At 47.3% G+C, this 14,905-nt stretch overlaps 8 protein-coding genes across 8 annotated transcripts; 5 read left to right on the forward strand and 3 right to left on the reverse strand.

Annotated features, from left to right (window-relative positions):
- Positions 1-721: 721 nt before the first annotated feature.
- N7479_003307 (uncharacterized protein) lies at positions 722-1,484 on the reverse strand (the record flags this gene model as incomplete). Its single annotated transcript, XM_057251004.1, has 2 exons — positions 722-1,300; positions 1,434-1,484. 2 exons carry the CDS (start codon positions 1,482-1,484, stop codon positions 722-724), a joined length of 630 nt encoding a protein of 209 aa, XP_057110329.1.
- Positions 1,485-2,235: 751 nt separating this feature from the next.
- Positions 2,236-2,688, reverse strand: N7479_003308 (uncharacterized protein; the record flags this gene model as incomplete). The annotated part of the gene is made up of 2 exons (XM_057251005.1): positions 2,236-2,586; positions 2,641-2,688. 2 exons carry the CDS (start codon positions 2,686-2,688, stop codon positions 2,236-2,238), a joined length of 399 nt encoding a protein of 132 aa, XP_057110330.1.
- Positions 2,689-3,139: 451 nt separating this feature from the next.
- N7479_003309 (uncharacterized protein) lies at positions 3,140-5,623 on the forward strand (the record flags this gene model as incomplete). Its single annotated transcript, XM_057251006.1, has 4 exons — positions 3,140-4,202; positions 4,254-4,668; positions 4,725-5,037; positions 5,105-5,623. 4 exons carry the CDS (start codon positions 3,140-3,142, stop codon positions 5,621-5,623), a joined length of 2,310 nt encoding a protein of 769 aa, XP_057110331.1.
- A 346-nt stretch (positions 5,624-5,969) lies between these two features.
- On the forward strand, positions 5,970-7,355 carry N7479_003310 (NAD(P)/FAD-dependent oxidoreductase; the record flags this gene model as incomplete). Its single annotated transcript, XM_057251007.1, has 1 exon — positions 5,970-7,355. One exon carries the CDS (start codon positions 5,970-5,972, stop codon positions 7,353-7,355), a length of 1,386 nt encoding a protein of 461 aa, XP_057110332.1.
- A 635-nt stretch (positions 7,356-7,990) lies between these two features.
- N7479_003311 (uncharacterized protein) lies at positions 7,991-9,784 on the forward strand (the record flags this gene model as incomplete). Its single annotated transcript, XM_057251008.1, has 3 exons — positions 7,991-8,620; positions 8,683-8,947; positions 9,009-9,784. 3 exons carry the CDS (start codon positions 7,991-7,993, stop codon positions 9,782-9,784), a joined length of 1,671 nt encoding a protein of 556 aa, XP_057110333.1.
- Positions 9,785-10,563: 779 nt separating this feature from the next.
- On the forward strand, positions 10,564-11,390 carry N7479_003312 (putative 2-haloalkanoic acid dehalogenase; the record flags this gene model as incomplete). The annotated part of the gene is made up of 2 exons (XM_057251009.1): positions 10,564-11,195; positions 11,261-11,390. The coding sequence occupies 2 exons, from the start codon at positions 10,564-10,566 to the stop codon at positions 11,388-11,390; spliced, it is 762 nt and encodes a 253-aa protein (XP_057110334.1).
- Positions 11,391-12,022: 632 nt separating this feature from the next.
- On the forward strand, positions 12,023-12,952 carry N7479_003313 (type 1 glutamine amidotransferase; the record flags this gene model as incomplete). Its single annotated transcript, XM_057251010.1, has 1 exon — positions 12,023-12,952. One exon carries the CDS (start codon positions 12,023-12,025, stop codon positions 12,950-12,952), a length of 930 nt encoding a protein of 309 aa, XP_057110335.1.
- Positions 12,953-13,162: 210 nt separating this feature from the next.
- N7479_003314 (M20 family metallopeptidase) lies at positions 13,163-14,425 on the reverse strand (the record flags this gene model as incomplete). The annotated part of the gene is made up of 1 exon (XM_057251011.1): positions 13,163-14,425. The coding sequence occupies one exon, from the start codon at positions 14,423-14,425 to the stop codon at positions 13,163-13,165; it is 1,263 nt and encodes a 420-aa protein (XP_057110336.1).
- Between the last annotated feature and the right edge of the window lie 480 nt (positions 14,426-14,905).

Consider the following 14,905-nt stretch of genomic DNA (forward strand, 5'->3'; position numbering starts at 1 on the left):
ATTAATGTAGCAATCTATCATTCTTTTTTGTCCTCAGATTTGGCCCATTGACTTTTTCTTTGTTTCCTTTTGTTCTGACTTGGCTCTATTCACGCCGGCTCTACATCTCAACAAACATACTTGGAAATAGTTGTCTTTTCGTATGGCCCGCAATTAGAGGTGGTGGGTAGTAAGTACATAGTGCGGTAGCTTGTCGTTTACGATATCAAGTTACGATACATTCATAGAGAGGGAAATAAACACAACTTTTACCAACTAAATTTTCTTTTTAAATCACCTTGCTAGCTGGGGTCCTATGAAGTCGACAGTAAGTTCTTGGCATTCAGCAACTGCTATAAGAAGCCTTCAACCAGAAACCCGCACCGTAGTCCTAATCATGATTCCCAGCCCAACACTTCGTTGTTGAGCCCAGCTTTAATAAATAAGTGCAAATATAGTGAAATTACCATGCCAACAGCGGACTTACCTTGAGCGGAATCAATATATGCATAACCTGACTACCAAGTCCACCACCGGTACAAATTTCTGAAATTTCGCTTCGAACAACTGGGTAAGCAGCTACGCAATTTACTAGAAATAATATTATAATAAAAGTAGGTATGTTTGCCGCTTTATGTGATCACCATTACACATATTACTCAACATACTATGTACATTTGGACGTGGCTTCACGGAGATCTCCTAATGTAGAAGATGAACCACCTTTACTCTAGAATCACTTTTAACAGACATAATTGCATGGCCCAAACATGCGGTCAAGCCTTTCACTCGTTTTTCTAATCCTTCGAGTCTGCTCTGATTCTAGTTCTTTAAGAAATGGCTCATCCCCCTCGTTTGGAGGAGAATATATTTCAAAAATTCGCTCAAAACGATCTTCATCAAATGAATAGAGATTCCTCCGTCCCAGGTCATGACGCAGCTTCTCGCCTGTTCTCAAAGTTATCTTCTTAAGATTCGAAGGCCCATGTCTCCGACTGAATAGGTCGTTTCCAAAGGCTTGCGCGTTGGATTCGGTCAATACCGACTCCTGCCATTCTTCCCTGTAAGCATCGTGGCCCTCTCTGTCCACTCCACTTGTCTCATCCGATGAGTCGTATAAGTTACCATAGAACTCATCGTCGTCAAATCTTTCTAGGGATTGCTCTTGAAGGTGCTGCCTTGTTTCTCGGAACAGTTGTTGTGCCAATTGCTTTTCCAATTGCAATTCTAATTCCATTCGCCGGGATCCCAGCTCAACATGAACAGATAGCTGGCGAAGGTTAGGGAATCCCATCGCCAAAGAATCAATGAATGGGCCAGGCTATATTTTGTGATCAGCTTGTGTCAAATTCAATATTTCATGGAACTAACCCATATGCCATCTGTATTCATGTCAATCTCTAGTGTAGTCAGAATAGGACAAGACTGGTCCAAGAACTCTATCTCCATCACACTGAGAACCGGTCTTTCCCGTGTGGGATGCTCGATCGCATGTAGGCAAACATGTTTTAGATTGGGATGATGCCCCACGGCATGTACTGAAGGGACATATCCCTTAGCTGTCAGGGTTTCCAAGGTATGAAAGGAAGACAAAAACAAGTCAAGCCCTGTGTGGGTCATGACGTCGTGTTTGCAAAATCGTGTGATGCTGAAATTGGTTAGGTTCTGTACATAGCCAGTAATATTCTCCAGAAAACCTGGATTGTCGTCCAAAGGACCCAAATTGAGACACCGTAGGTTATGCCATGGGAATTGCTCTCGCCAAAATGGGCCTTCATTTCCAAGAATGTAGCCATCTAAGGAAAGACTCGGCTCAGATAGGCCAGAAGCGGTTTCAGGTGAGATGAATTTTAAAATTTTTCTTGGAAAAAAACTACCGCGGCCCCCATTGGCACAAGTGATTTCGAATCGGGAGACCGAGAGGCATAAATCTTCGAGCTTGGGATATGCGGTAAACACATCGCGAAGGATTGAAGCATGTTCCACCGGTTCCTGCTCATAATAGGATCTACCAGCAGGGATTTTTACATGTAGCGTCCGTATAAAGGGTATCGGTGCACTGTCTTGCTTTATGTTATCCCAGTTACAGTTGAGCAGATGAAGTCTTGGCGATCTCTTGTGTTCGTTCAATGCACTCAGAAACCCCTGCGTCAAAGGAAACATGCCGTGAAAGCTATGATTTTGTTTAATAGAGGTGACCAATTAAATGCATAAGCATTTGCGTAGTATCAAAGTGGAGCAGAAAAGAATATCTTACTAGATATTGCCAAGATTAGGCATTTGCTTCACCAAGTCAGCCAACGGCTCGTCTGGATGATTGAGTTTTTGGTTGACAATGGCTAGATCTGCTTTATCGTATATCTTTGCGAGCGTCAATTCACGAGTCCAAGTTCTTATCTTATCATCGTGAAGGAGTCGGTAAAAGAGGCTAAATGACAGATCTCTGGCTTTCGCTGGATCGTCAACATCGCTAGGCAATACATGCCAGTTCTCGCCAGTAGTCTTTGACTTGCGAAGTACAACCGATCGGTACAAAATTGGCGTGGCGAGGTCGTTAAATAATTTGCAAACCTCGCATAGAGTTTTGAGCTCCTTTCGAGTGGACACCTATGCTGCGTTTAGAACAATGGCTCATGGGATGCGCAAGTACTGGAATCTTACTCGGAACACAAGGTCCCATATATACGGTATCTCGTCTAGTGCTCGCATGGTACTTGTGTGTTCACTCTTGAACAGTGGTTGAGAAAAGAGAGTTGGGTGGGGGTAGAATCTTTTGGGGAATGCCATTGACAGCCTAGTGCTCGCACTAGTAGTTCGGACCCCCAAGTCAGCCTGATCGGAGAATTATTGACTGATATGTACTATTCCGTACTAGTGGTACTAGTGCGTGTGTCGGGCGCTTGGCACGATTATTGATTTAGGTAATACAGTACTAACAAGATGATTGGCTCTTGAACAATTAATCCCCCTATCAGCTACGATAGAGCCATAATACTTGATTCACTTAACGACCTTGAGTTGCTGGTAATTTGCTCTACCATAGCGGTTCATTCCACCTTTGCTTGATAGTTGTACTTAACATTCTCTTTTCAGGAATGTCTGATATTTTGCGTGGACCAGCTAAACAATAACGAGAGAGAACTACACATGTTGAGGCGCGATGCTCACAGAACCAAGAAAACGCCATAATGGGCAACTTCAAGCGTGCGAACCATGTCGCAAGGCCAAGATTCGCTGTGACCATGGGAGCCCAAAATGTTCGCGTTGTGTCCTGCGCAGCCTGAACTGCATTTATCACCCTGCTCCTATGACCAAGCGCCGAGCTCCAACTTCCCACACGCCTATACACTTCGACGCAACACTGCCCGCGGACCTACTGACTACTCAAAATGTCTCTAGCTCTTTCCAGATTCCAACTGAATCTTCGATTGGGGCAGGGATATCTCTCCCTCCTACAGATCCGAGCCCCGCTGCGAGTTCGGGGCTAACAGCCCGTTCCAGCGCATCGAAACGGAACATGCTATTCCAAGAGGAGTTGGGCCAACATGAGACGACCCGATTCTCTGCTGTCTTTGTTGAAAACCAAGATAGCTTTGGCGCAGTGATGCTTGATGCAGCTAACTCCAATCACCACGAGCTAGGCCGCGAACCTGATGTAACGGCCAGGTCTCGCGTGGAGTTGGCTGTCAGAACACTGCTGAATTTTCCCTCTGCTCGTACGTGTGACATGATAATGACAGGAATCCATCATATCTACGATGTGTGGCTGTCCCCCACCATGATCCAGCAATGCCTGAAACAAGTATGGACAGAATATGCCAGTGAGCTGGGTGAGCTCCGGACAAGAGAATCAGTATCCAGGGTAGCAAATGATTTATTTCTCAACCACAAGAGACCTCACTCAACACCTGAATGCGATGTCACAAGCGATTACGACCATGCTTCCTGGATGAACTGGTTTAGTGGACCTAATCTGCGATGGGAGATGATCGGAATCCTCTTCAGCTGGGCTGGAATTGCATTCAGATGCAAACAAGAGTGGGACCCGGTATTTGATCTACCCGAGCAGTGTGGACGGAATCGCAACACTGCTGCAGACAAGATGAGAGAATGTGCCGCTGCCTGTATAAGGCTTTGTGAAGGGAGCTTTGAAATCAGTGACATCATGGTTATTTGCATGAAGAATAGCACCAGGCTACAAGCCATTATTATCAGTGACGAGAGTGAGTCGCGAGAAACATCGGTATTGTAGAAGCAAGCTCATTTCAGCCTAGGTGACCGTGTGCGGGTCGACTACGGGACTGTTCGCAGTGCTTTTATAAGCGCAGGATTGCACCGCCTGGCTCCTGTGAAGGAAATAACGCCATTTTCTCAGCACCGAGCATCACTTGCTTCGTCGATGTATTACCTCGACAAAAGTCACAGTTTGTTCAATGCCCGACCACCTATGCTCAGTAACCGTTACTGTCAATGCCCTCTTCCGCTGGATTTATGCGAGGAAGATATATATGGGGGCCGAGAAAGACTGACTGCGGCCATTGCAAAACTTGACTCGGATGGCTGGAACACAGATGGTCGCATATTCACAACAACGTGGCTTCGAGCACTGGCAATGCTTAGTCCTATCCGGGAGGGAATCTTGGAATTAACTCTTAGTGTCAATTCGACGTTTACCAAGTCCCAGGTAGAGTGCGTTATTCCGACGCAAAGTTGCATACATTTCGCTAACTTGAAAATTCTCACAGAGACCTAAAAGTCCAGTTGGGGAAGATAGTTGCTTCGTATCCTCCGCACATCCAGTACCAGGAGAACTCTGGATGGACTCCGCAGTCAAGCTCACGACTCAATGAACGGAGCGCCCATGAAGTGTATATGACTACCCGCATACAACTTGATGTATTGCAATGTCAGTTCCTCCTCCAACGCCTACTTGTATCGCGGCAATTCAGTGGTGGCCAAGATTTGTTCGATATCGCCCAAGAGACAATGTCTGTTATCCTGTCTCTCTGGCTTAATCGAGATCGGCTGCAAGAATTTCATCACGCCTTTGATTGGATTGTAAGTCTATGGAGAGCCCAGGCGGTTATTTAGCTTGAGAACACAACAATAACTAATAGTCATCCAGGCAGTATCATATGGAATGCCCTGCGCGGGAATTCTATGTGTCGAGCTTCTTCGAGCAAGTAATATAGTACCACCAGCGCCACCAAGTGAACTTCCATCGACGGCCTCCTCTCGCGACCGTGTTAGATTCTCGCGGTCGGATGTCGTCCAAAATCTGGTCATTTTCAGAGCCTTGCTTGACTGGATACGGCCCACGGATAATAATGCGCAGCTTAGCAAGAAATTCAAGACAGTTTTGCAGAGAATAATTGACGCTGTATTTGATTCTTTGGGATCGTCATCTGGCATGCAAACACAAGACATGCTGAGTGAACAGCAGATTCAGAGACACTACGGTCCGCAAGATCAGCAGTCTCCGAGTCAAAATATACCTACTGCGACAGACAGAGAGCATTCTATTGACCCTGAGCTGAACACATTCAATGATATGGATTGGCTGAACACCGTTGATTGGACTCAGGGTGGTTGGCTTGAATTCGGCAATCTCAGCGGACCAACAGTTCCAACTCCTCAGTCTTGAACGCATCTAACCTTCCAAAGGTTGGTCTTTTACCATTGCTAATCGACTGGACCGATAAGATAGCTGTATTTCGGAGTTCCTTTTGGCCTGTCGGAGTGGGCTACGCCGGGGCGCTATAGGAGGTTGCGGGGTTGATAAGGCTCACGGCGTTGATCTGTCATTATTGAACATCGACAAATCGGAGTTACCTTCATTCACTCCATTTGTGAATACTCATTGACTAATGAGAAATGGAACTCCGTGCATTATTTAAGGTCGACGAAGCAGGTTGCCAAGTAGCCTAGCTCATCAACTTGCGGAAGTTCTCCGAATTCAAACAGCAGCAATCAATCCCACTTCGCCCACCATGTCTCTAGAGGACTCATTCAACACAACCCGGCAACCTGTCGAAAACGCGACTGTGCCTTTTTGGCATCGAGACATTCACGAACTGCACGACCATCGGACAACAGAAGAGCTTCCAGTGTCGAGTGACGTCGTCATCATAGGCGCCGGCTATGCAGGAATTAGCACGGCATACCATTTGGTCAAAGGAGAGGCTAGCTACAACAACCTTTCTATCACAATACTGGAATCACGGGCTGTCTGTTCGGGTGCGACAGGACGCAATGGTGGTCACCTCAGGCCTGACATGTACACCCCCATGACCAGGGTCATCGACCGAGCAGGAATAGAAAACGCGTTGGAGGTGATAGAATTCGAAATCGCACATGTACAGGCCATAAAGTCTTTGGTTGAAAAGGAGAACATTGATTGCGACTTTACCCTCACAAGGTCTATCGATGTATGGTGCAACGAGGAAGCTGCTCAAAAGGCCAAGGAGCGTTATGACACTCTGATATCCCGTGATCTGGATTACATGAAGGATGTATTCTTTGTTCTTGGCAAGGATGCAGAAGGTATATCAGGCGTCAAAGGCGCCAAGGCATGCGCTTCTTTCACGGCAGGAACTCTGTGGCCGTACAAGCTTATTCTCCATTTGACGGCTGCAATTCTAGAGACTGGGCGAGTCAATCTCCAGACTCACACCCCAGTGACTTCTGTGAGTCGACAATCTTCGGGCAGCTTTGTTGTTACAACTCCACGAGGCACGACAGTCGCCCGGAAAGTCGTGTATGCGAACAACGCCTATATATCGGCTCTTCTTCCACAGTACCGTGAAGCCATCATTCCGTGCAAAGGACTGTGTACTCATATTTCAGTTCCTGAAGGTACAAGACCGCCTCTGCTCAACAACTCTTACATAGTCCGCGAAGAAGACAACGTCGTTTCATACCTCATCCCTCGTGCCGACGGCAGCATTGTTGTGGGCGGAGCTAACTCGGTATACCATCCTGTTCTGAGTTCATGGTATGATAGCGTGGATGATTCAAGTCTCATTGAAGAAGTGAAAGATCATTACAATGGTTATATGCAGAAATTTTTCCATGGCTGGGAAGACAGCGCCGCCCAGGTGGACAAAGTATGGACCGGGATCATGGGGTACAGCTGGGATTCCCAGCCCCATGTTGGCGACGTTCCTGGGGAGGAGGGCCAGTATGTACTTGCAGGCTTCAATGGCCATGGAATGCCTCTGGCTTTCCTGTCTGCGCTTGGGGTTGCCAGGATGATTCACAGGGGGATCGAGTTTGAAGATGCTGGTCTCCCAGTATTGTTCCAATCTACAAAGGAGAGACTTGAGAAGGTGAGGAATGGCCCTGCTGGAGGTGATATAATTGGCGTCAAGCGATGAGATATAGTAACCTCGATGGATTTTACTGCGGGGTCCATAATACAAGAAATATACTAGAAAGACGCCTGCAATTGTTCCATAGGTATCCAACTATGAGTATTATATAAGTGATGAGCCTACCTACCTGGGCTCTCAGGGTTTATTTTCCCTGTATCAGAACGCTATTATCTATGGATTGATTCTTCTTCTCGGATTGTGGAAAGATATTCTCATTAAGCCATATCGGATTTCTAGTACAATCATCTAATCGACATCGGTGCTCGAACCGCCAATTCCAAACCGAATCAGTACACCTATCTATCGGAGCTAGAGCTATCTCACGGAGTAGATTTTGCGGAGTTGATCTTCACCCCATTTATCCCCATGTGCTGCTATCTAACACCCCCTGTCAGCCGTTTTCTCAAGTCTGCCGATTGGCTCCTTGCTAGTTTGTATCTTCATGCGTCTGCCAATCAACGTTTATATACCCTCTCCCGCTATTATTGTACAATGGTGAAGGCCACTAACAAGGGAGACTATAAGTTGAAGCAAAATCGTCTCCGGAAGTGCGTCGCAGTCTGCGCTATTTAGAAAGGACCACCCAATTTGGCAACCCGTTTCTTTTCTACAACGAGAGAACATCCCAGTCAATCGAGATGTCTACGGCCAAGACCTCCCTTAGTAACGAGGACTCCCCCGACGCTGTCCATGAATTCAACAAAGATGTCAAGACCACAATACAAGACCCAGAGTCACCTGTTCCACCCGAAGACGAATATGCTGGAGATTTCGAAGAAATTTCGACTTTGAAGCAAGGCCTTCATCAGAGACACATTCAAATGATTGCTTTAGCTGGTACAATTGGAACAGGCCTTTTCCTTAGCTCTGGTCGAGCGCTTTCGCGATCTGGTCCCCTGGGTGCCCTGTTGGGATACTTGGTCATGGGCTGTGTTGCGGGCACCGTAACTCTTGCGGTGGGCGAGATGGGTGCACTTGTTCCCTTGAATGGTGGAATAGTCCGTTACGCAGAATACTTTGTTGACCCGGCCTTAGCCTTCGCCAACGGCTACAACGTGGTGTATTCTTATCTTGTGTCTATCCCCGCAGAGATCGTGGCCGCTGCAGTGCTAGTGCAGTTTTGGTCTGACCTCAATGGTGCGATTTGGATCACTATTTTTGGACTCCTCATGGTGTGTACTGCGTCGGTCTTTGTCAGAGTATATGGGGAGCTCGAGTTCGGTTTCTCCATGTTGAAGATCATGCTGATCATTGGAATCAATATAATGGTGAGCCCATTTTGATCCCTAAAAGCTTGGTGAGTTTTGATGGACTAACAAGTATCAATCAGGCTCTTGTGATCACTTGTGGTGGCGGTCCTGACCATAAAACCATCGGGTTTGAATACTGGCGCAATCCTGGTCCTTTTGTCCAATACCTTGGGATCGGTGGCGCCCTTGGTCGCTTTCTTGGTGTTTGGACATCCCTCAATAGTGCCCTTTATGCTTATTCGGGGATTGAGGTAATTACTGTTGCCGCTGCAGAGACAAAATGTCCGAGGCAGGCTATTCCACAGGCTGCCAAGCGTGTTTTCGTTCGCATACTGATTTTCTACGGTAAGTTGATTCCAAAAGAGAATATAAAGCCACATTTCTAAATCTGACCTCTTCCTTTCAGTCATCTCAATCTTCATGGTCGGCCTTGTGGTCCCTTCCAATGAACCTAAACTCACTAATTCTAGTGGCACCGCTTCTCAGTCTCCCTTTGTGATCGCAGCTACTCTGGCTGGCATCAAGGGAGTGCCATCAATCATCAATGCTGTCATCATCACATCGGCGTGGTCTTCAGGCAACTCAAACATGCTCGGAGGGACTAGGGTGTTAGTCGGGCTGGCGATGAACGGTCAAGCCCCGAAGATTTTCACTCGACTCAACAGATTTTCGGTCCCGTGGGTCGCGGTTTCGCTGTACGGTCTCTTCATGTGCCTGGGATACATGTCGCTCTCCTCAACTGCGAACACCGTATTTGATTGGTTACAAGACCTTGTCTCCATCACAACTCTGACCAACTGGCTCACTATTCTGGTGACATATCTTCGTTTCTACTATGGCTGCAAGAAACAAGGAATCTCCCGGAATGATCTACCGTGGGCCACGCCACTTCAGCCATATATCAGCTGGGCCTCGCTGTTCATGCTCGGCATCCTGCTCATCACGGGTGGATACTCAACCTTCATCAAAGGACATTGGGATAACGAAGGATTCGTCTCCTCCTATATCAATATTCCTCTTTTCTTGATCATGTATTTTGGATACAAGTTTATTTGCAAGACAAAGATCATCCCCTTGGAGGATATTCCCATCCAACCCTTTATTGATATTGCCAATCGCAACCCAGAGCCCAAGCCCAAGCCAAAGAAAGGACTTCGCAGGCTGAACATTCTATGGAGCTGAGCGTTGATTACAATGTCTGTGAGATCTGTTGACTCGGTCTTCAAGTTTACCTGACTTTGAGAGGTGCATTATGACAATGAACTTGATATTTCTAAGGCGTTTCATGTATTGAGTTTTTATATAGGGATCTATAAAGTGCGTATAATGAGAACTTGTTTGTATGTTAAACAAAGTATTCTGGAATAGCCATATATATACATACGGAGTAGCATGTGTTTACTCCACCCCAATGCACCAACCCTTCTGTGCAATATATATATCCAGCCATCCATAGTGTTGAGGTGGAGGCCTCAGGCAGCGACATCTTAGTAGGTAGATGTTCAGCCGGGGAGCATCGTCTGCTCTCCTTTGCCTTGAGTCCCACTCTTTTGTCCTAAGAGACATACATATATCAAAGAGCCGAGAGTCCTTTAATTATGGCTGGAATATCCCAAACAATGTACAACATAATCGGCGGTAACGGAGCTCTAAGACGGAGTGGGTCTGTCCGGAGATAGCTGTCGGAGTGCACTGAGACGGATATGGTTAGTCCCGGAGTACCCACACCATCACCTGTCCGCGCCATCTCTGGAGCTCCACGGAGTGAAGCTCATTCCTATCTTGATTTGCGGAATGGAGATTATCGGATAGCTCCGATAATCAGATAACCATGCCAACGGAGTCGGTGAAGCGCATTGAATAAACGATCTTAAGAGGAGGATCAGTATGGATCCTAAGAGTCCTTCTAGTTTGCTAGCTCAATTTCATTCAATCATCCGTCAAAATCTTGTATGCACAACATGACCTCCCCCCAGAAGCACGCCGTTTTCGATGTGGTCGGCACCTGTGTGTCATTCGATGTCTTCCTCGACACCATCGAGCAGGTTCTCGGTCCGCGACTGCGAGAACATAACCTGTCGGCCAAGATATTCGGGTTTGCATGGATGCAATCTTCCGAGCTCGAGTCTCTAATGCTTCACATGTCCAAGCGGAGCGTGCCATACAAGGATGTTTTCAAAGCGCTCTTTTACCGCGTCTTATATCTATCCGGAATCGAAGACCCGAGATCGTTCGCGACCGAGGAGGAAAGAGACACTTGCCAGGATGCATATTCAAAGCTGGAGCTTCGCCCGGATTGCCGCACCATGATGGAGAAATTGAGGGAAAATGGCTTCACCATTTGGTGCTTGACCACAGGCGACACAGAAAGAGTCGGCGGCTACTTTAAGCGCGCTGGCTTTGAAATGCCCGCCGAGAACCTCGTCAGTTGCCATCAGTTCATGAAGCATGACTCCGCATCGGAGTCTCCGCTCGATATGGTCAAACCATCGATGGGTTCCTATAAGCCCATGCTGGATAAGTTTGCGTCTGAGGATCAAAAGTGGTTCGTTGCGGCGCATATGTGGGATGTGAGCGCAGCTGTTAAAGCTGGGTAAGTTTTGCTGATGCTCAAAATGAATGAGGAAGATGTCGGCTAACCCATCTTGAAATAATCAGCTTCCGTGGTGCCTACTGCTCGATCTATGAGAAGGAGTCGTGCATTGAGATATTTGACACTAAGATGGATGTCATGGCCGATATTTTGCTCGAACTGGCTGACAAGATGATTGATGTGTCTTCTTCCTAATGTGAAATTTTACCTGTATTTTATTCAATAAACAGTTCCAACTTTTGATTTTCATGCATCAATTGCTCAGAAAACTGTATTTCAAGTCGTGATTCCAAGTGAGCAACTGTTCTACAATTTTAAGGCGGGACGGGAAGAGGAATGAGCGGGAATGTAGATATCTCGGGCCAAATATACGAATTAGGCTATAAGAGCCGCGGATTCCAGCCTTCTAAAGATTCTAAAGATTCTAGAAGCTTAGAGTGGAATCAGACAAACCACAGTCAGATCACCCGGTTTATTCTCGGTAGAAAAGCCCTATTTCTAAGGAATGTGAAGAGGACTCGGTGTAAGACAGTGTGGATCAAGAAAAAATAAGCTCATTGAGCGACAAGCTTAGCTTTTACCTAATGCTTCCGTGATAGTTGGAGTCCGTTGGAGTAATTGACCACCTTTTGTTCCTGAGATCCTTTTTTTCATTATATACGTTGTAAATTCCTGCATTCCACACAGCTATGTCTTACCTAAATGTTTTCGAATTCTGCGTCGGAGTTAGTATGGGGAAATTGTCTTATTTAGTAGTCCACCCTTAGAAATCTTCACTTCGCCAGTTCCACCCTCCATAATCCCACAGTCAAACACATATTTTAAGAATGGTTCACCATATTCATATCGCGGTTCTAGATGTCGATATTCCAGCCCGCAAATTATACGAGGCCAGAGGTCTCTGCAGCGCCCACTTCCGAACCATCCTGCGCGAAACCGCATCACGCCTGAACGAAACCGTTTTCTCCGAGAAAGAGCAACTCGAAGTCAAGATCACGCCATATGATATCCGGGGAGGCCATTATCCCGACCTATACAAGCTCCGCGGCCATGCAGGCGAGGACCAAATACCCGTGCAATCTCCAGTGGACGCAGTCTTGATCACCGGCGGGTCACCCGGCGTATATGAAATGGACCATTCACCATGGATGCAAGAACTCGAGAAATTTGTCAAAACAGTTTACAACCAATACCCAGAAGTCCGTATCCTCGGCACCTGCTTCGGCCACCAACTTATTTCGCACGCTCTCGTCCGCAACGTTGAAGATCCTGTCCGCGATGTCTGGGTTGAGAAATGCCCTCTCGGTCGTGAGGTCGGAATTTATACCGTTCAATTGGAAAAGGCGTTTGTGCAGTCGTTCCCGGGTGCGCTCGGTGATCTTCCCGAGAGAAAGTTGCGCATTCAGATGTTCCATGGCGATCGGGTGATGGCAGTTGAGAAGGGAGCTGCCTTTACGCTTACTGACTCGCCGCCGGTGTCACTACCTGCGCCATGGATTAATATTGGAAGTACACCAATCTGCCCTATTCAGGGACTTTACCACCCCGGCAGAGTGCTGTCTGTGCAGGGTCATTACGAAATGGATGTCTTTGGCATGACCAAGATGTGCTTAGAATCTGCGCCGATCATGGGATGGAAGGAATCGAAGCTGGCGTTGTTCTTGGAGCAGGTCGGGGATGATCTTGAAGAAGGTCAGGATGATTCTAAGGCTTTTGCCTCTGCTGTGGTTTCTTTCTTGGCTGGCTTTGAGCAATGACATGTGGGAGATGGAAAATCAAATATAAATCGGATATATGCTTCCACCACTTGCGGGGTGATGATGAATAGAACGAAACTGCAGAGGAATGAAATAAATATTATGCAAATCACCTATACCTATGCAAGAATTTCCCCTCAAAGCTGCGGGCGATTCATTATATACAGCCGCAAACACTTTCCGAACCGCTAAAGGCAGGGCCTCTGATGGTTATTTTTTCAAGAATGTCAAAGCCGCAACGCACAACGCATCAACTCCGGTCTTCATCGTTGGCTGGATCACTGGTGCAAACAGAGCTGAGTGATTCCCAGCGATCTCTTCCATGGGTATTTCTTTTCTCGAGCCCTTATCCCAGACCTCTGGATCAATTCCTCCAATGAACCAAAAGGAGCAAGGAAGCCCCTGAGAAGTACCCAACGTGGAGAAATCCTCACTAACATTGCTCCTTGGAATATCATCATCAAAGTCCTCGAAATGGTCTCTGAAGGATGCAGCCAGCTGGGAGGCTAGACTTTTATCGTTGTCGGTTGGCGGGAATCGCCTCGTTGGTGTGAACAATGGCGGTTTTGGCGATCCACTAGCAAGGCACTCCGCTTCCACGATGCGTCGGATAGCAGAAATTATTTTCTGGCGAGTCTCCAACTTGACAGTTCTAAAGTCAACTCCAATTTCCGCCCGGTCTGCAATGATGTTTTCTGTTTGTCCTGCCTGCAGGCTCCCTACCGTCACGACAGCAAGATCACTCGGATCCACCTCTCTGCTCACAATATCCTGAAGCCTAACAACAACATGTGCAGCAAGTAGAACGGGGTCAATCGTTTGATGCGGCATTGACCCATGACCACCGCGGCCGTAGAGAGTGATCTTCAAGCTATCGGCAGCAGCCATGATCGTGCCAGGTCTGGAACCAACACTCCCCGCTCGCATCCGCATGACATGCTGACCAAACACGTAGTCGGGCATGGGAATCTTTGAATAAAGTCCATCATCAACCATAGCCTGAGCGCCTCCGCCCCGTTCTTCGTTCGGTTGGAAGAGTACTATTAAAGTTCCGCTCCACGCCTTCTGTGTGCGGGCCAGAACTTCAGCAGCTGCGAGTAGACATGTAATATGCATATCATGTCCACAGGCATGCATCACTGGTTTCTCATTGCCGTCGGCGTCAGACATAGTCACCGAACTCGCGTAGGGGAGACCAGTGAGTTCCTTGACTGGAAGCGCGTCCATGTCGGCCCGAAGAAGAATTGTCTTTCCAGTGCCATTCTTGAGAACTCCTACGAGCCCATATCCTCCGATATTTGTCTGGATCTCATAGGCTCCGAGCTGGGATAAATGGGAGGCGATAGTTTCCGATGTGGCCTTCTCTTGTAGCGAGAGCTCGGGGTGAGTATGGAAATGCCTGTAGAGGGCTTCATAAGGGGCAAACTCGATAGCAGCGGCAGCTATTATGTTTGACAAACTCTGCTGAGCCATTTTTGGATAGATGATTATGTGTTCGGGAAGATAAGGGGAATTGAGGGGAAGTTGGCGAGCTGATGCCCCCGAGAGAGCGGGGATACAGGGGATTGGTCAGCTAATCGTTAGGCCCGGGGCCACAGGTCCGTAGCCCTTCGGATGAGATCCGGGCATCTACGTCTGCTTGACAAAACTGTTCTCGGGACTTCGACAGTATGTAATGTCTTGGACCGTCTCCGCGTTTTGGTATGTGTTCATCAATTGCAGTACATTTTGTTGGGTCGGGTGATTATTGGGACGCCAACCCCTTCCCCTTGAATGTTTTCCGTGTTAGGCATAACAGATCTGCCGATCATCTCAAGGAACCACCAAGATTGTCCAGGTGATGCCTCAGGGACCAGGCATTTATTAGTTGTCGGAGCATACAGACCGGCATACCGGGGATTTAATTAATCCAGGTTGTGCAGTAATTTTGAATTAGTAATCCGCTATCCATAT

Source organism: Penicillium vulpinum (genome assembly GCF_028829585.1).
Source record: "Penicillium vulpinum strain IBT 29486 chromosome Unknown utg000002l_segment0_segment0, whole genome shotgun sequence".
Classification (NCBI taxonomy): domain Eukaryota; kingdom Fungi; phylum Ascomycota; class Eurotiomycetes; order Eurotiales; family Aspergillaceae; genus Penicillium; species Penicillium vulpinum.